This window comes from Temnothorax curvispinosus, unplaced genomic scaffold (assembly GCF_003070985.1).
Source record: "Temnothorax curvispinosus isolate PA1 unplaced genomic scaffold, ASM307098v1 QBEX01017793.1, whole genome shotgun sequence".
In the NCBI taxonomy this organism is placed as follows: domain Eukaryota; kingdom Metazoa; phylum Arthropoda; class Insecta; order Hymenoptera; family Formicidae; genus Temnothorax; species Temnothorax curvispinosus.
In genome coordinates, this window is record NW_020227573.1 from 70671 (window position 1) to 89871 (window position 19201).

At 35.0% G+C, this 19201-nt stretch overlaps 4 protein-coding genes across 24 annotated transcripts in view; 2 read left to right on the forward strand and 2 right to left on the reverse strand.

The window, feature by feature from the left end:
• Window positions 1-373: 373 nt before the first annotated feature.
• Window positions 374-7801, forward strand: LOC112467742 (FHA domain-containing protein FhaA-like). Of its 3 annotated transcripts, XM_025036510.1 has the most exons (7): window positions 375-616; window positions 1663-1747; window positions 1840-1962; window positions 2398-2490; window positions 5464-5739; window positions 6659-7345; window positions 7406-7801. In XM_025036510.1, the coding sequence occupies exons 2-7, from the start codon at window positions 1666-1668 to the stop codon at window positions 7582-7584; spliced, it is 1440 nt and encodes a 479-aa protein (XP_024892278.1). In that variant the 5' UTR covers window positions 375-616; window positions 1663-1665; the 3' UTR covers window positions 7585-7801. The 3 variants fall into 3 exon arrangements, with proteins under 3 accessions (XP_024892279.1, XP_024892278.1, XP_024892277.1); XM_025036509.1 differs by having other exon boundaries at window positions 6659-7801; XM_025036511.1 differs by lacking the exon at window positions 5464-5739 and having other exon boundaries at window positions 374-616; window positions 6659-7801.
• Window positions 7802-8231: 430 nt separating this feature from the next.
• On the reverse strand, window positions 8232-13112 carry LOC112467743 (antichymotrypsin-2-like). 5 transcript variants are annotated; one of them, XM_025036515.1, is made up of 8 exons: window positions 13028-13112; window positions 9812-9942; window positions 9554-9733; window positions 9270-9480; window positions 8968-9182; window positions 8717-8896; window positions 8489-8624; window positions 8232-8406 (listed from the first exon to the last, which is right to left on the reverse strand). In XM_025036515.1, the coding sequence occupies exons 2-8, from the start codon at window positions 9890-9892 to the stop codon at window positions 8249-8251; spliced, it is 1161 nt and encodes a 386-aa protein (XP_024892283.1). In that variant the 5' UTR covers window positions 9893-9942; window positions 13028-13112; the 3' UTR covers window positions 8232-8248. The 5 variants fall into 5 exon arrangements, with proteins under 5 accessions (XP_024892283.1, XP_024892284.1, XP_024892280.1 ...); XM_025036516.1 differs by lacking the exon at window positions 13028-13112 and adding an exon at window positions 12117-12985; XM_025036512.1 differs by lacking the exon at window positions 13028-13112 and adding an exon at window positions 10731-11271.
• On the forward strand, window positions 9562-17772 carry LOC112467746 (TPPP family protein CG45057). 8 transcript variants are annotated; one of them, XM_025036524.1, is made up of 4 exons: window positions 9562-9638; window positions 14603-14925; window positions 15022-15157; window positions 15460-15639. In XM_025036524.1, exons 2-4 carry the CDS (start codon window positions 14612-14614, stop codon window positions 15637-15639), a joined length of 630 nt encoding a protein of 209 aa, XP_024892292.1. In that variant the 5' UTR covers window positions 9562-9638; window positions 14603-14611. The 8 variants fall into 8 exon arrangements, with proteins under 8 accessions (XP_024892292.1, XP_024892293.1, XP_024892291.1 ...); XM_025036525.1 differs by lacking the exon at window positions 9562-9638 and adding an exon at window positions 11186-11278; XM_025036523.1 differs by lacking the exon at window positions 9562-9638 and adding an exon at window positions 11200-11285.
• A 499-nt stretch (window positions 17773-18271) lies between these two features.
• The window catches only part of LOC112467735 (protein TANC2), a 31885-nt gene continuing 30955 nt past the window's right edge, over window positions 18272-19201 (reverse strand). For 7 of the 8 annotated variants that reach the window (XM_025036491.1, XM_025036494.1, XM_025036493.1 and 4 more), the window contains one exon: window positions 18837-19139. In XM_025036491.1, coding sequence (XP_024892259.1) covers window positions 18837-19139 — 303 coding nt within the window. Of the gene's footprint in view, window positions 19140-19201 lie in introns of all 8 variants that reach the window. The other variant, XM_025036492.1, reaches the window with a different exon arrangement.

The following is a 19201-nucleotide window of genomic DNA, read 5'->3' on the forward strand; positions in this document are numbered from 1 at the left end:
ATATATCCATTAAAAATCATATGAAATAAAGAATAGAATAATTTTTTAATGAGTTTTTTAGTTATGACGAGTTTTTCTGTGTTATGTATTATTCATAAAAATATATAAATCTATAAGAAAAGTGTTGGGGTGACGATTTCTATCAGATATATGTATATGTATATTTGAAAAGAATATATGGATGCTCAATAATATCGATGACTAATAAATAAGTAATAGTTATCGCAGCGCATTTTCTCATAAAATTCCAATATCAATTGCACGCATACATATATATATATATATTATTTTCTCTGAATACACATTATTCGCTATCTTTCCTCTGCTTTGTCGTGCCAGATCGCTTGACCTTCCTCTTTGATGTCTTTGTCACATTCTCTCTCCCTCGCTCCAATTTGAGAGTACGTCAGAACAGCAATCGTAATCGTACCATTCGTACCGCTGGCTGACTCGCTACTCGCTGTGACAGTGACGCTGTGACTCGCTGACTGCCGCTGGCTAATGAGTGCTGAGTCTCGAGTTCAGGCAGGCAGATTTTAGTATCGTGACAATTAGCGACTACCGAGGACTTCGTAGTGTGAAGTGTGACAAGTGCATAGTATACAGAAACGAACAGGTATATAAGCGATGACTAATAAGATCCTTTTCATTCTCTCTCAAGTTTTGTGAGAAATATCAGTATTTATAAATTTTAGCATATATAATATATATATATTTTTTTCGTCGAAACCTTTTCACATCGATGGACATTCTTGTAATGAAGAAAGAGAGGATTTACCACATGTGTATGGTTAATCTTCTCTCTCTCTCTCTCTTTGTCAAGAAAATTGCGATATATGGTTAAATACGTTTCAGAGTACATTTTCGTTCTTAATAACAGTGGATCGATAATCTTTATATTACAGTGTTCAATACAACAAGAATGTTCATCGATGTAAAAAGGTTTCGATGAAAAAATTATAATGGAATATATATTGATGTAGGTGCAACGTGCAACTTATTGTTAGACGTTTGTCCATGCAATTTTCCCTAGTTTTCCAAGAGAAACGCTCGAGTGTACAACTGATCGACTTTATATAATCAGTATTTTTCGTGTACACGTCTTCATGTAGAAACACTTAATGATATTTTTAATTTCTCACGATTCTTCTGGTGATAACGAGGAAAAAGACTGTTACGAACTGTATATATGGCGAGTGTGTGCGTGTGTGAATCTCCCTCCTCTCAGACGATATTGCGTCGCGTTTGATCCAAGGATAGCAACGGTATCCGGTATGAGATGAGAATACCATGAGGTGCCAAGTTCGGAATTGTCATAAAACCTGCATGCAAAATGCAAAAAACGTTAACTCGATTGAAATCTGCACCGTCTTTGTAGTTTGTAACATTATTTATAGAACAAATGGCGAGTCATATATATAATAGTAGGCATATAATAATGAAATTGACTAATGGACGAAAGAAAGTATTCGACCGTCTACTCTCTACAGCACAATTTGCACTCAATAATTTTCCAAGATAACCAACAATAATATAAGATACACTAGCGACTTCCTCGATCTTCTTCAATTGTAATATAAAATAAGCAGCGCATTGTATTTTACTGTATTAAAAATATATTATATATATATATATATATATATTTATTGATTTTGTTTTCAGAAAATGTTTTCGCGCACTATGTTGAATTTTTTTTCTGGGGCGTTGCTGCTAATTGCCATTGTTCCAGATGCGGCATCTTATAACAGTAAGTAACGATAAATAAATCTCTTATTGATCAAAATTATTACGATATAGGTATATTGAGAGAAAATATCTTTTTGTTTCTTCATCCTTCAGAATATGGAAGAACCTGTAAGGACATTGGCTGCCGTAGTGATGAAACGTGCGTGATGGCTGAGGATCCTTGTACTGGCTATACAGATAAATGTGGACGATATCCGACTTGCCGGAAGACAAGTGGTAAGAAACGACAATATAATATATATTAGCTGATTTATCTCAACAATTTCAACACGTGATCTTATAAGTCGAGAATGTATATGTACACCATATGTTGTACATACATACATATTATACATATATGTACGCTTGTGCGCATGCACGCATGTATTATTTCTCTCATTTCGATAGATAAAGAAAGTAAAAACGTGCTGCTTAACTCTTTTCTTTATCGCTTTGTTATATTAGCGTTAAGTGCAATTGCAACTATCGTATTTGAGAGACGTTTGATTTCTCTTAAAATATTCTCTATTTTAACTCCTTACTCGGTTATAGCACAGCAATATTGTTGTTCATATTTTTTATATCATATCGAAAGATTTACGATAGAGCTAGGGTGTAATATGTACATGTATATTGTATATATATTTTAACATCTTTTAAAAATCTTTACAGACGCAAGTTGTACTAGTATGGTTTGCGGAGGAAACGAATATTGTAAAAGCGAAAATGGTGCGCCGAAATGTGTGAGAAAGTCTACGGGATTAGGTAAGCTGCTACAGTTTTGTATTTGGCATTTAATATTCGATACATTGCGAGCTTGAAAACGTTAAAGCGATTGAGCTAATGCATGAATAAAATGCATGATAAAAGGTCAACTAAGCAAAATAAATTGTTTAGAATTTCAAATTTTTCACGCTTACGAGAAAAATAAGTTCTCAGAATTATGGGTCTCGAGTCTTTCGTAGCATGTATCGGGGTGGAATCGGAGAAAGGCATGATTCTTGAGACAGACAAAATAAAAATATATCTACTTGATCCTTCTGACACGTTTATCTTGGCTACGTTCGGGGAGCACGCTATTAGCGCTATTGCATCATTCTATCTTTATCGCTTATCAGGTATAAAACAAGGATAGAATAAGCAAATAGCGCTAATAGCGCGCTCCCCGAACGCAGCCCTTGACATAAGACGCGAAATCGTGTCTCATGTTAATTTCTACATTAAAACGTACTTCTTTTATTTTAATTGTACGTGTTGTCCAAGTGAGATATTTTCCATACACAATATTAATCATTAACATATTTATTTACACAACCACTAAGTATTATTATTGTATTATGTATTATTATTTCTAGTTTACTATTGTTCGTAAATTTAGAATTCATGTGTGCACTGAGATAAAATTTTAAGCAATGTGCACAACTAAAATGATTATTATCTCATGCTATAAAATATATATTTTTTTAATTCTATTTTCAATTTTATTGGAGATATTTTGATAAATATAAAGACTGTATTTTTTACCGATTTAAATAATTGGTTTATACAAAACAGTTTTGTGTTAGAATTTATTTTTAAGATATATTGATCCTCCTTTCTGATTTAATTCATATGATTCGAAATAAGACCCAATATAAAATATATATATATTTTTATGTTTAAAATTATATGAGGCTTGATGATAGTTTCTATACTATCTAATCTTCATATGTATAGACTTTATTGTCTGGATATAAACTAGTATAAACGAAGCGGTATATTGTCAGATTTTTTCTTTTAATTTAAGTATAAATATCCAAAATCGTTCTTGAGACAATGATATTTTGCTCTACTTGAAGACATTTTATTTTTCAAATTAAAAAAATTTAATATTTCTTTTAAGGGAAAAAACTTTTGATATCATCTTTGCTCAGTCCAAACTTGAGCAATAGGAATAACAAATAATCTGAATATTCAATATGGCAATAAAACCTGAAACTTTATTGCGTAACTCGTTATCATCTTGCAATGTTTCGATTAATTTAATATTCCATTCGTGTTTGCCAAAAATATGCACGGTACGAAGTGAGTGAGCGTCCTTACAGGCTACGAATCAGCTGGTGTTTCTTACGTGAACGGCGAACGAGTAAATGGAAATAACGCGAATCCATATGCGAATGCCAATGCTCCACCAGTACCGCCGGCATATCCATCTAGTGATAACGACGAACATCATCGATCTTCTTTTGGAAGCAACTTAGGATATCCACCTTATCCCAGCAACACCGGTTCCTCTGCACCTGGATACCCACCATACCCACAATCGACCAATCAAGCCGGTCGTCACCAGGACTTGGGATATCCGCCATATCCAACACAAAACAGAATGCCCACACCAGGGCAATCAGCTTATCCGGGCTATCCGCAAAACACCGGATATCCTCAGGCTCCAGCAAATTATCCACAGCATCCGGGACACCAAAATTATCCGTATCAAAATTATCCGAACCGTGGATACAACCACAACTCAAATTCGATTTACCGTAGGAATGCTGCATCAGTCGGAGCAGTTGCTTCGATAATTCTCGTTGGATTTTCTGGCTTATTCCTCCTTGTAACGATACGGTGGTGATCCAGCTGAAAGTTTGTGTCGAGTCATTATGATTATTGTTATGCTATTCTTATTTGTATTTGCAGCATAGTCCATGACTATTTATTAAGACAGGTATTTTGCAAGAAATGTTGTATAAATTTTTGTACAGATATTTTATAATACAAATTAAGCGCGAATGATATTTTTGAAACGTGATTTTATAATACTTTTTCTGATATACATAACTGTATACATAACGGCATGTATATTTGGAATTAATTATACGATAACAAGATAAGTGTACATGTATATTAACTGTAATAGTGTTTAAAATGTTTTAGAGAAAACAAATTTTATTCTTATTCAGCGATTCCTTTAATTTACGAGGAAGGAAACTCACTTTCGTCAGAATCGTCTATCCCAATCTACCATCACTGATTAGGAGCCTATATACGGTCCTAAAAAAATATTTTAATTTATTTCGTGCATGTATGTGTGTGCGTGTATGTTTATAATTTATAAGAAATGCTTTTGAAATAGATTATTTTCAATGAGCTGGACGTTATTTCTCTACATTATCATAATTTCAACGGTTTATAAAATGCTTTATTAACCGAGTTCTTATTCAATACGAGTAAAAGATATTTTACAAATAAACGAGTTATCAGCTTGAACTTTGACATATGTGTTATCTTTTCATACGTCATATATCGCGTAAGCAAAATTAAATGAGCTACTATTGCGTCTTAACTGATATTGTTTTTCATTTGTTTCAATTTAAAACTCATATTATAATCGTTGGGGATATTAAGCACAACTATTTATTTTGCACACATAAATCTCTTTATGTGCAATGTACAATTTATGACAAAAAAAAAGATGAGTAGACAATATGTTGCACGTGTGGACTGGTAGGCATACCGAAAATCGTATTGGTTATAACTTGGTTGTTTTATCGCTTTTCTTGTGTAAAGATTTGTTAAAAGAAAGCAAATCAAAGAGATTGAAATTAATGTGCAATATTTTATGTGTCGTACCATTATCTTGTTGCAAGAAACAGTCAATTAATAACTGGTGAAATGGTAGTAACTGGTCAACTGGTGAAAATTTTAACAAAAATTTTGATTTTTGTATTAGTTTTTTTTTTTCATTATATGATTTAACAGCACTACCTCCGGGACTAAATCAAGTGTCGCATCGATCGACACCAAGAGTGCCATCGCCGCCGCCTAGATCTTCGTCATACGGAGGAAGATACAGCGGTCACTCCGGTTCCAGAAATACCATAGGTGATGGTTCCATTTTCAATCGTTTATTCGGCAACGACCATCGCCCTCGGCCCACCAGCTCTGTCAGAAGCACTACGCAAGCAAACGGAAACAATTATTACACTACTCACACTCGCGTGGACAGTCATGGAAACAGAGTCTGGACATTTTCTGGTTAAAAATTCACTTACATGTTCCGTTTACTTTACAACGTTATTTACTTCTAATACTAAAATGTTAAAAAAATATGAGTGCCAATATTGATGTTTATATATCATTTATACGTAGTACTGAATTATATTACCTTTAATCTATAATAACAAATACAATAAATGTAATATCAATTACGAATAATTGAAATAAACTTTCTTTATAAAGATGATAAATTTTTGAATAATATATAATTTTAGACACGTTCAAAATTACATTGACTTGCTGATAATAATAGATTTTTTTTACATGAAGTTTAACTATAATATGTAAAATTATAAAACTGCTTTACCCAGTTAAACTAGTGCATCAAGAAATTGTGCTCTGGTGTAGTAGGCACAGGAGTACAATTGATTAAAAGATATCACTTTTTTTTTACTCGAAGCTATTTGAAAAATATCTTTTCTCTATCCTTAAAAAAATTTTTTTAATCTAATATAAATAAGTGTAATTCCAATAAAATCAGAATGATTTTCATCTGCTTTAAAATATCAAACAGGGCACCTTTGCTCCAATTAATTCAGTCAGTCGGCTACTATATGTAGAGGATATGCACGCATACAAATACTAGGTGTGCGCACATGCATGTGCATATAAAAGTTGTTATATATTTAACATCTTTTGAATTATTCTGTTTGGAATGTTTAACGATGTAACAGTTTGTAATGCGTTTAAAAGGTAACTTAAATATAATTCAATATATTATCTTCTATTTAGAATATCTTATGAACATGTTCGCCATGCTACAGTGCGAGCCTTATCTGCATGTGTGCATGACAAATGTTAAATCCAACAACAATTGATGATGCTTGGTAAAAATATGATTACAGATATTCTACCTTTGTACCTTTTAAGTACTTTTTGTCGTTGTTACTGTATGCAGAAAATGACCAAATGAGGACACGAACAGTTCCAAAACGGCAAACTAGTTATCCGACAGAAGCCGAGACACATGGCTCTTCAGATACTTCTAACAATTCGGACGGTCAATCGTATCCTGCTAGATCTCTCGGTTATCCATCCGGTTCGGGATATCCTGGTAATAGCGGTTACCCAAGTTCCGGATCTTCGAGAGCTCCCGACTCGACAAATCAACCCCGATCTGGTTATCCATCCAGTGATTCTGCCGGCTATTCACCTAGTCGATCGTCCGGTTATCCGTCCAGTGGGTCATCCGGCTACCCGTCCAGCGGATCATCTGGATACCCGTCTAGTGGATCATCTGGATATTCACCTAGTCGATCATCCGGTTATCCGTCCAGTGGGTCATCCGGCTACCCGTCCAGCGGATCGTCCGGCTACCCTAGTCAATCATCTGGTTATCCGTCCAGCGGATCCTCTGGTTACCCTTTGAGTGGATCATCCAGTCATCCATCTAGAGATGGTTCCGGTTATCCAGGTAGAAGTAGCGGTTCTTCAGGATATCCAGATAATTCTAGGAATTCTAATGGCGAGGAAACTGTTAGACGAACCGGCGCTAATGCTGTAAACGCTGGCTATCCGAGTTATCCAAGCTATCCAAGCTATCCACGTACATCCGGATATCCGGAAGGAAATCCATCATACCGCGGTAACTACTATCCGACCCAAGGTACAGGATATCCGTACAATAATCAAAATTCTAATCAAGGTAACTCAAATGGATATCCAGAAAATTATCCACAAGGAGGATATTATCAAGGTCAGAATTATATGACTACTACCAAGCGTCCTGGCATTAGAGATCAACTGACGAATTTTGCACGAAATGTAGCAGAGAAGGTGCTAACGCAAACGATACTAGATCGCGTCACCGGCAGACATCAATAAAGGAAAAGTGCTGGCATTTTGTTCTTTATAAAATTTGCGTAGATGTCCAAATATATAGCGCTTTCTAAAATCTAAAGAAAAATCTTCATTAATTATATAATTTAATATTTTTAATTATGAAATATTTTAGCAAATATAGTAGTCTTACGTTAACTTTCGAGAAACTATTAGTTTAATGGAAAAATTATCGCAAGACAAATAAAAGTTTTATATATTTTTTGTTTCTTACTTATATATTAAAAATCGTTAAATCCTTTAAATATTTTATAATTTATAATTTTGATGTTAATTATATTAAAAAACAAGTGCAGTAATTTAGGATGCATTGCGTACGTATCACAAATATATTTTTTGCAAATGAAGAATTATTAATATATATATATATATATATATATATATATATATATATGCATTAAACCTGCTTTTAGAGCTTTCTTAATACACAGTTGAATAATTTAATAACTTTGAAGAGAACTAAACTAAATGTTTTATAAGTAAGTTGTATGATACTAACAATAAAATTTATGAAAGTTAAATAGTCTATCTTACAATTAGTGATAGATTTAAGAAAAATACATTGATTAGTAAAAGTTATTTCTTATCCTTTGAACTTTGCGCATAATGTGATAAAGTAATTCGCACAAATATAAAAATATAGCAGAATTTATAATTCATCTTTTTCATGAACAAACTCTATGTTTCTCACACTTCCCAGAAATAGTGGTACTCTGCTTGGTTTATGTTCAATCGCGAACAAAAACGGACGATCCACCACGAACTCCATCGGTAAAATTGCCATCCTTTTCAGTCTCATTCCCACAACTGCCGCGAAAATAGTTGTTTATTCTAACGCTTATAAAATTCATCAAATCTTTTTCATCATTCACACAGATGGACAACGTACCTGTCGCGGCAGCAGCTTCCGAACCTTCTTCGTTAATCTCTATGAAAATTTTTTGTAACGCATGGCTTACTTTTAAAGGAATGTTCGAGAGACGTGTAAAATCCGCATTATCTTCAAACATCGTATTTAAGCCGATCTACAAGTATGAGTTTCAGTTTATGAACGTTATCTACATTTCTCCATGTCTCAGCCATGTCCCGTTTAAAATGAATTTCGCTACGTGTTTACCTTACGCAAAGCATCTTTCAAATCTATGGTAATTTCAAACTTGAATTTAGGCAGATATAATGCAACCTCGTCGGTAGATCTAGGTGCATCTGCCAACACTTCCCAGTTAAAATTATTTTCTAAAACCTGCAACTCTATCTCTCTATCCGGTAATAATATTATCATTACAATGTCTTGATTCTGCAAACGTGTTCGTCAAATAAATTTTATTTTTGAAAGAAAGTTTCTTCCTTATAGAGGTAATCACTTACCAAGTATGGAATTTCGATAAATGATGTATGCCAAGTTGGTATATCTCCATAAGCGTACTTTGAGCTCTTATACATTGTCGGAACAAGATTCGTTTCTGTTTTAGAAACATGAAATTTGCGTTTTACTGTATAAACTTGGTCAAACGGATGTAGCCATTTACTCTTAAAGTAAATAGCATTTATTAACATAATCCTTGTATCTTGATCGATATCATCTGTTCAACATACGTTAATCACTAAAAATATTTTACGATTAGTGATACGTTGCATCGAACTACTAAGCATTTATACAAGTAACGTACCAGAAGAAATTATATCAGATATCTTATTATTTGTGGCTTTTTGAACCCATGAATTCATAGTTTTTGCAGCAAGTTCATTATCTTTGAAGTTCAATCTTGAAATTGAAGATTGAAATATATTTGTGCATATCGCTAAAAATTCTGCCATTAAGTCAAATCCATCTTGAACGTATATTTTATTCGCTATACGCACGTCGATGTTTTCCATATTCTACAATACACGTGAGATACATATATGTAACTTTCGGAGAAAAATTAGATGTCACGTTTCTTCTTAATCTTACATTCAACAAGAGAGCCAGAAACTTAAATTCATCGTTCAAAGAAGCCGTATCGTCATGGTGAAGAGCAGATTTCAGTTCGTTCAATGTAAGCCCTCCAGCACCGTTAGAAAGTAAAGATAATATAATATGCAAGCTCAAGGGAGATATTACAATGTTGCTGTCAATGTTGGTTGACAAACTCTATATAATAAAGTGGAAATAATAAGTTAGAAAAAAGTGCTTTATAAAATATAAAAAAATATATAAGTGACTACATACCTTGTACAACAGAATCGTAAACTTGTTACATGCCGTAGATAAGGTTTTAATATCATTTTGCTGTCCACTTGACGACGACATATCTTGATTAGACAGTACTAGTGTACTACCGATGACGATTGCAAACAAAGCTACAAAGATAATATTTAGTTGGTTATGAAATTATGGGTTATTATTTTAGATTAGATAACCTAACCTAACCTAAAAATATTGATTGCACAATGATAGACAGAAATGTCGCTATCGTAGATCGTAGAAAGCATTTCTTGACCATCATTACCTGTCTGCGTAAGCATCATGCCTCATGACTCATGACAATAGCAAAACACTCTTTCTCTCACGTAATAAATAATATTTCAAGTAAAAAAGACAGAGATTTGAATAATAAACTTTATATTTTATTTATTACGTATTTTCATTTTTTCCTAAATTCCACGTGATGCCACTGACCAATCGTCGTTTTTTTTTCTTTTTTTTTTTTTTTTTTTTCTTTTTTATTAATCTTGTACAACTTTTTTGTTTTCGAGGTTAGACTCCTCTTAGGTGTAGGCAGGTGTAGGTGCCTTCAACAATCAACAGTTGAACCCGCGCAAATTTCTCAAACTACTTCTTCTAGGTTAGGCTAGGTGCTAGCAGAGCTTACAGGCCACAGGCTACAGTTGGATTTGTGCCAATTGTTGAGAAATTATCCGTCAAGTCACAAAGAGAAAGCACCTGATTAAAACCTTAAAAACGCAAATACGAGATTTCCACTTTCCAGCAATTTCCAGAATACACGCTTACTGGGGGAAGTGGGAAGTCTACCCAAGTGTACCCGCTACCGTGGTCTTACGTCTTACCGACATCGTTATTATCGTTAGACGTTAACGGCGTCATATACGAGATACGAACGACTTGTAATATATGTATAAATACTTACAATGGATTTCCTCTATTCTAAGGGCAGTATTCACACATAATATAGTTCGATTTTGATTTGAATTTGTTGCTTGTAAATATATATGGTACATGACCTTATTATACATACATATATATAGGTCAGAGAGAGGTCAATCAGTTTTTTACTGAATTAAAATGTCAGTTCCAAGTAAACGCGCTATACATTGCAGTTACTTAATTTGGAAATTTCAATTTCTTTCAACTTGTGCATAAAAATTGCATTATAGATAAAACGAGAAAAAGAATCTCGTTTTTGAGTTTTTGAGAGAAACGTCATCTGAACGGAAAGTCATGCGCCATGGCAATAGCAATGGTTTTTTTTAGGGGGATATCCTCTGCCCTATGCGAAATTGAAGACTATATGAAAAATTGCGAGTATCGCGACCTATGGAACTTGGAAGATGTGCATTTGTGTAGGTGGGGATATTGTTCGCGCGCGGTAGCGGTTGCGAGTATTGCGAGTGACGGGCTAGCAGACTCTGCAGACTATAGCTGGAACCTGGGACCACTGGGACCTAGGACGGTTTAGTGAGTTGTGAGTTTAGTCTTCCTCGGTCTTGCTCTCAGCCTCGTTCTGGCCAGATTTACGGAGATGAGTACGGAATATCGCGTTATAAATTTATAATAAACGTTTTACATATATTTACAAGGAAATATAAAGCGAGCGCGGCGGAGTGCGGGAATGGTCACTTTATTTCCGCGATCTCCAGGTCTCAGATCTCAGGTGACGATTTCAGTTTAATCAAACTATCAAACTGATGAAGATACGTGATATGTGAAAAGTCCATTTACACACAAAATAGAATAACGTTCCGTGATTCCGTCAACCCGCTTCGAGCGATTTATATATCTTTGATATCGTTTTAATTGCGAATTACCGTGAATTATTTTCCAAGTTACGATTTAAGATACGCCATACGGTATATGCGCATTGCCAATATTGCTATGCGCGGCGGTATATAATAATAATAATATGTGCTGCACAGTGCGATAGATTACTCATACACATACATTTACGTGAAATAAATAAATACGAGAATAAATTTCAGCATTTTGCAACAACGAATGATATGTATAATTAAATAGATGATTGCGAGTGTCGTGCGTGCTTCCTAGCAGGAGAGATAAGGTCAAACGGACCTTATAATATAGTTAGAATGCGGAATGGATCGCAGAAGTGGCTATATATAGAAAAAAAAGAGAAAAAAAAACTGTCGAACGAGACAGTTGCTGTGTTTACACGCCCAAGCTGCTATTCTCTCTAAATCTGTATAAAAAGTTGAGAATTCTTTGCAGAGACTAAAGCTAAAGCGTTTTGAACGTACGTTGACGTTTTTTGACCGACATTAATAATTAATTGTTTTACTAGGTACTACTTAAATTCATCAGGGAATGACAGGGCATCCCGACTTCCGACTCCCGAGCCTCCGAAGTCACGGGATACGCTATACGCTATATAGGCGCGTGCAGGCATTTAAAGGCATGATATCACATCATCTTCGATCTTCCACACAGCCCCAGGCGTCTCCTTCAGAGATTCGTTGATATTTTCGACGTTGCGCGTCGTGAGATAGGGGCTAAATAGTTTGAGTCTCATGAAAAGCAGAAATCTATTTTAAATATTTTACGTGTCCGTGTGTCGTGCGTCGCGGAGGGTGGAGGATTAACAATATATTATATTATATATAGTGTTTTCAATTCCCATTGTCGGTGAGGCGCGAGGTGCGAGTCTGAAGTCTGAAGGCAACAATGGGCAACAATGACAATGACGATGACGATTCTTGGAGAGTACGTCTTGGAGCAAGCTCCGTTTTGGCAGGAGGCTGAGGAGGCTGAGGAGGCAGCCATCTGACGATGAAACGCAATTTCAAAGATGCGGGAGGGTGACTGCTGCGTGCTTCCTGGGACGAGAAGATCGATAGAATACATGCGCGCCTGACCACGTCGCGACTCGCGACGCGCACGAGTTTTCTACGCAATCTGCGTTGAATAGGTCCGCTCTTGGCGCTCTCTTGGATTTGTGCGTTTTTACAAGAGGTGCGGTCACGCCTCGCCCGTGGCGCGGATCAAGTCCACTATCGGCTACCGGAGTACCGAGACGAAACGCCGAAGCTTCTTTTCTTTCTCGAGCTCTCAGTTCCCAGTTCCCAGTTCCCAGTGCTACCGGAACTCATCCGGACTCATCGTTCCGCCGCCGCGGTGCGCCGCGACGCCGACGCCGACGCCGACGCCGACGCGACGGACGTAATATATGTACCTATCTACGCGCACACTGACCTAGAAACGCTAAACTTGACGGGGCGGCACGGGACGGGACGTCATCGTTGTTTCGCCCTGTTGTTTTCTCCCCGCATAGCTAACAGGTCTGGTGTGACTGGTGAGTCGATTCTGATTCTCTCGGCCAGGCTGCTGCCCGCGCGAGATAATGTGTAGCTAGAGATTTGCACGTGAAATACCTACGTCCAATATAGAAAATAACGCACGTGTCGGACGCGTCGTAGACGTAGGTACTAAGTGCCAGGTGCCATGCATGGTTCCGTAGAGGCGTAGACGGAAGACGCGTCTCAAAGTCGCAAAGACGGGGAGACACCTGATCGCGAGGTTGTTTGGGCTATTACTCAATCGGCATTACACTGACCGATGACGCTAATTACGTTAACGCGCGCGACCCTCGTAATCTCTATTTATAGCCGTGAAATAACGTTATGCCTGTGGCGTTTCTCGCGCCTCGCGTTCTCACTCTTATTTTGACATAGGTATATTTAATTTACGCGCACATTTTTCACTTCTTTACGCGCGTCAGCAGTCCTCCGTTAATTAAATTTAATATTATATCGACACACATTCGCACTCGCAAACTTTACTTTTACATATTTGAAACTGCACAAATATTTAATTTCCAAAAAATTGCATTATATACTACGTGCACATATACTTAATACACTTGAATCGTTTTGGTTTGGTTCCAAGTTCGATTAAGTAAGTGAGAGTGAAAATGCTGCGTGTACTAAGACTTAGCAAGCATATACGTTGCACGTTTAACACTAATAGATTATGTGTAAGATTGTAAAATATAGACAAGTACGTAAATAAAAACAACCTGTAACAAATAAGTGATAGCTTGATCCATTGTGCAATACGTATACGTATCTATTACGCATCTAAGAATGTATATTGTATAATACGTATTGCTAGTCGCGTCTCTCCGTTTATTACCTAGCTCTTATTATTGCCTCGTACTATAGGTACGTGAGACTTTTAATTGCGGATGATTAGCCGCTGCAATGGCTGTGTGTAGATAAATATATTAGATAAATGGCCATTGGCATTGATAGAGCAAACAGATTTAATGTAGAATACGCGATCATCTTATCGATAGCAAAACAGCTTTTGCAACGAATAGCAAGGACTCGTGTATATTACTAACACGAAGACTACCGTTCGATGAGAGGAATATCGTGACTCCTATTACGACTTACGACTGTAATGTCGCTCAATAATACATTAGTACAGGTACAGGTAGCAGTAAGCCGGAGAAAGAATTTACATGTATAATGCGAATAAAGAGCGCAACAGTTGGCGCAACAGCGATTAACTGTGCATCGATCTATTGTGCATCGATTATATTGTCTAGACTCTAGCGATAGAAGCAAACGAGACAAACGAGAGAGTAACTGTGTCATTTGTGAAATATCGCGAGTAATACAATCATTTTAATTTTACGTTAAATCACGTTCTCATTTTAACTTTGTGATCGTCGTATAATTAATAAAATTAATACAAACTATAAATGCTGCTTTTGAGCTGACACCTGTCGCGTTCGATTGAATAGATGACAAATTTTTGTTTTAGGAATTTACGATGCAAGCGGAGAAACGTGATACTGACACCGAGAAAAACGAGACTCTCAATGATGTGACGACTTCGGTCGCGAACGAGGTAACAAATTTGAAGATGGAAGACGGTTCGACGAGTTCGACGCCAAGCAGTCCTGGTAGCGCTGAACCGGGTAGCTTTTTAGCGAGTTTTAAAGCGTTCTCCAAATTTGGCGATCCAAAGAGCGATGGCAAACTAATTACGTTAAGTCAAAGTGACAAATGGATGAAGCAAGCAAAGGTGATCGATGGAAAGAAAATTACTACCACGGATACAGGGATTTACTTCAAGAAGCACAAGTATGTCTCTTAAGAAATTTTGAAATCTCTTTCCTCGATAAACTTGACTGTCTGGAAAATTTATTTTCACATATTTTATTTTTTCATCAATAACAGATCCACAAAGCTTGGTGTTGAACAATATAAAACGTTTCTCGAAGAATTGGCCAAAAGTAAAAAAGTGGACGTAGCGGAAATGAAAAAGAAGATGGCTAGTTGTGGACCACCTGGGGTTACCGCGGGTGCTAGCGGAGTACGTACCAGATTTATTTATCTAATATTTTATTCTCTTTCCCTCTTTCTTTTTCTCTTTTTCTAAAAAGTATAATAAATTTTACTACGAGTCTTTACTGGTTAGCTTTTTATTAATTACGTACGTATAGTTTTCCTTTTTCCATTTCCTACTTGTATATAACTTCACCTTCCTTTTAATCGTTGACTTGATCGATTTGTGTCATGTATATCTTATCGTGTGATTCATTGCAATGTACTGCAACGAATCAACGTGCAACGGCTTTTCATGCACGCTGTTTATAATTTTATTTTGATCAACAGGCTGGGAAAGCAGCGTCGACAGTTGATAGGCTTACCGATGTCAGCAAATATACTGGCTCCCACAAACAACGTTTCGACGAGACAGGAAAAGGTAAAGGCATAGCAGGTCGCAAGGATGTACCAGACACATCCGGATACGTCCAAGGTTACCAACATAAAGATACATATAAGGCCCAGTAGTACTCGTCTGTGAACGCTCCGATAATAAATATCTTTAAGGTCATGTTGTTAAGATCGTGTCTAAGCGCGGTATGCACATTCAAATCGTCAAGCGCGCTGCTCGTTGTTAGCGGCCTGAATTTCTTTGTCTGGTATCGTCAGCGATCTGATATAGATACCTTGAATATCACGTTCACAAAATTTATCATCTTTGAGATATATTAAGATAGCAATATCGTAAGTAAGGATCTTTGGCAAAATATTAACCATACATTTGCGGTATCTTATTATGAAACTTTTGTTCTTGATGTTGATTTTCCGTATACAAGTTTTCCGATAAAAGGCCTGGAAAAAATATACTTTTCCTAAGAATTTATTTTTCAACTCGTTTTATTTCTTTTGCACGGTAATTGTTGTTTTCAGATATCTCCATTGTTCTTTGTTCAACTATTGATTGTCACTAGAATCTAGATGATACGAATAACTACTGTTACTTTGTAGTTTTTTTTACATCTTCATTTACTTTATTAATAAGGTCTTTTTCGGAGTAGTGGTTATATAGCGTAAACTAAATGCACACAATCTATACTTAAAATCCACGTAGATATTATATATAGTATTGTGTTACATAATTTCTTTTGCATAATTGATTAAAAATCAATTTTCTGGAGTTTGTATGATTAAACGAAAGAAATAGATGTGTTGTGTTATAAATTTTATTACGAAAACATGCTCGTCATAATTACAATTATATAACGTAGAAGAAGAGAATTATATCTTTTATTACAAATCCTGCGCAAAAACTTGAATCGTTAATTTTTGAGGTAGAATGACGCACACAACTTTTGTATGTGTATATACAAGGTGTTTTCTAAGTAAGTAGACAAACTTAAAGGGGATATTTCTTTGCTTATTTTAAGAAGAAAAGATCCTATAAACATGTGTCCTAAACTGCTTTTTGTTTTCAAAATACAGGGTATTTTCTTTTTTTTTTTCAACTTTTTTTCAAAGATGCACGCTCCTGGTGGGTCTAATAATGTTTTATCTGTACTAGAAAATGGTTCTTAATGCCACATGTACGCATACCAAATTTGAATAAAATATCTTTAAACATTTTCCAGATTTTCGAAATTCTTTTTTCACAGCTTTGACATCGTGGATTTTTAAAACAAAGCAGTTTAGGACACATGTTTATAGGACCTTTTCTTCTTAAAATAAGCCAAGAAATATCTCCTTCAAATTTGTCTACTTAGGAAACACCCTATAAACATAAATCTCTTCAATTGAAGAACTAGTCATGTTTAATTCTCAACTCTCTGTACTGGTTATCGGGTTATTTGTGTAAAAAATATGTTTATCCTTTAAAGAGATATAATAAATATAAGTGCAAAAATCACCTATCACGCAAGATAATATTGAAGATGTTGATATCGTCTAAGTAGGTAAAAAAAAATATTCAACGTATAATTGGACAAATTATTTTCTACTATGTATTTGTCAAATATATAATATTTTTCTGTATTTTAAATATATGAATTAAATGTATAAAAGGAAAAAAGACATCTCCTACAGCGCTTGATAACAGTACTTCGTCTACACGGAGTGTACGGCGTTAAATATGTTAGCACCATTATTTTTAAATGATGCATATGCACATTAAACATAACATCTATTGCTAATCAAATGAAGTGTACTTACAGTAACTTTAATCATTAGTCAGCGCATTCGCGTTTGGCTTATTTCAGACCAAATTTCATATTTTAGATCTTACGGTTAAATGTCGATGTAAAATTCGATTGTATTTATATCATTATTATCGCGGTCGCATTTTGTTTCGATAATCATTTTTGATTTATAAGATCTACTTTGAAGATATTTTATAGTTACTAATATAATAACTAATAATGATAATGATAATTTTGCAATGTGTATTGGATGAAAAATTTTAATTTTATATTATTTGTATGATCTTATTTTTTTATGAATACAATATCGCGAAAAAAGGGGCTTTCTATACGCTCGTGTGCGTTTAACTAATAATTTGAACTGTAATTGCTGTATTAACGACATCTAAAACTCTGTGTAATCGTCTTATCATGATATAGCGATATGGAAGTAAAAAGATCCATCTTAATAAAAAGTTAGTTTATTTGACACCTTTGCTTGTTACGGAGTCAATAACATTTACTAACATAGTTGTCCTTACACGTTTGGAACGTTCATAAACGCTCATTATACGAAGCTATGTGCTCTTTGATCAAACTTATTAGATATGAGCATCATATATTTTATGAGTTATAGTTTTATGTAAATTAACTGATATTTTCTTCGAATGTAGATAACACGATTTGACATTTTGATGAACACATATGTACAAACGCTCTTTATCTCTCTCTCACTCACACACACACACACGCACACACAATTTAAAGTATTTTATTTCGCAATATTGAAATATTATTCATTTTTAGCTAATAATTTTGCGATATTCAAATGCTTAAAGGTAATGCCTAATGTGAAATATACGTTAAGAAAAAATGTATTTCAAATTTGCCTCTTTTTGCCTTATCAATCAAATACATTAAACATTTTTCAAATGTTTAAATGTACATATTTGATTCATCATTATGCGTTTAATACATTTAATGAATATTGCGCTACGATTACATTTGTAATAACATAAAATACTGATAAAAAACAAAATTAAATAATTTGTTTAAGTTAGAATAATCTAAAATCAATTACTATTCTGGAATAGTAAACGATCACATGTATGTATGTGTATATGTATATGCATACGTATATACATACATATGAATATATAAAATGTATAAAAAAATCGTTTCACATACACCCAAACACACACGTGCATGTATCAAAACATTGCAAAATATTTAATACAATTCCGTACGAATTATTCAATAATTGTATTCTCAATTTCTCATCTCTTTTTTATATTAGCGATATAGCATCTTGATTTTACGATGTAGTTTTATATTGCTGCTATTTAATAAGCATAAACATAGAGTACGAAATCTCTGGTTAAGTCTTCAGAAGGGTTCAAGCTTGAGTAAAGTGTGTTTGGCCGTTTCTTAAATTCGGCCTTGAATCGTGTCATGAATTTATAAATATATAATTTTGTTGTAAATTATTATTATTATTACTACGCTTAAATTCGAATCGGTATAATTTTCTTCCAGTGTTTTAAGCAAATGTCATTACAATTCAGTAAGAGTATCCACTGATGCCCGAAGGCGAGATCTAGCGATGTAATCGTCGTGTTCTTTATTGGTCCCAGCACCATCGATCCGACAGAAAATCTCATCTTTCAAAGTTGCGAGCACTCTACGATCTTGTCTGTTGTGAGCTGGTGCGTTTTGAAGAGCTTCTTGAACGTCCGATAGAGCGTCTTCGAACATGCCTAAGTCCACGCGCGCTTTAGCTCTAGCATAGAATGCTTCGTAAGAAACAGGCCGGATGCTAAGAGCCTCATCAGCAAGTTCAATAGCTTCGGTACATTCCTGTCAAAGAATCATGTTTTATATTATCGACGTAAAAGCAGCGTAAATTGGTTATTGTGCAC

What these genes read in the sequence shown, in the direction of transcription:
- LOC112467742 (XM_025036509.1), top strand. Translation starts at nt 1,666, where the DNA reads ATGTTTTCGCGCACTATGTTGAATTTTTTTTCTGGGGCGTTGCTGCTA. An exon ending in AGATGCGGCATCTTATAACA is followed by an intron (nt 1,748 to 1,839) that starts GTAAGTAACGAT and finishes TTCATCCTTCAG; the next exon opens with AATATGGAAGAACCTGTAAG. An exon ending in GAGAAAGTCTACGGGATTAG is followed by an intron (nt 2,491 to 5,463) that starts GTAAGCTGCTAC and finishes ATGATTTAACAG; the next exon opens with CACTACCTCCGGGACTAAAT.
- LOC112467743 (XM_025036512.1), bottom strand. Translation starts at nt 10,836, where the DNA reads ATGTATAATAAGGTCATGTACCATATATATTTACAAGCAACAAATTCA. An exon ending in TAGAATAGAGGAAATCCATT is followed by an intron (nt 9,943 to 10,730) that starts GTAAGTATTTAT and finishes TTATCTTTGTAG; the next exon opens with CTTTGTTTGCAATCGTCATC. An exon ending in TGAAAGATGCTTTGCGTAAG is followed by an intron (nt 8,625 to 8,716) that starts GTAAACACGTAG and finishes TCATACTTGTAG; the next exon opens with ATCGGCTTAAATACGATGTT.
- LOC112467746 (XM_025036518.1), top strand. Translation starts at nt 11,433, where the DNA reads ATGGTCACTTTATTTCCGCGATCTCCAGGTCTCAGATCTCAG. An exon ending in CTCCAGGTCTCAGATCTCAG is followed by an intron (nt 11,475 to 14,602) that starts GTGACGATTTCA and finishes TTTTTGTTTTAG; the next exon opens with GAATTTACGATGCAAGCGGA. An exon ending in ATTTACTTCAAGAAGCACAA is followed by an intron (nt 14,926 to 15,021) that starts GTATGTCTCTTA and finishes CATCAATAACAG; the next exon opens with ATCCACAAAGCTTGGTGTTG.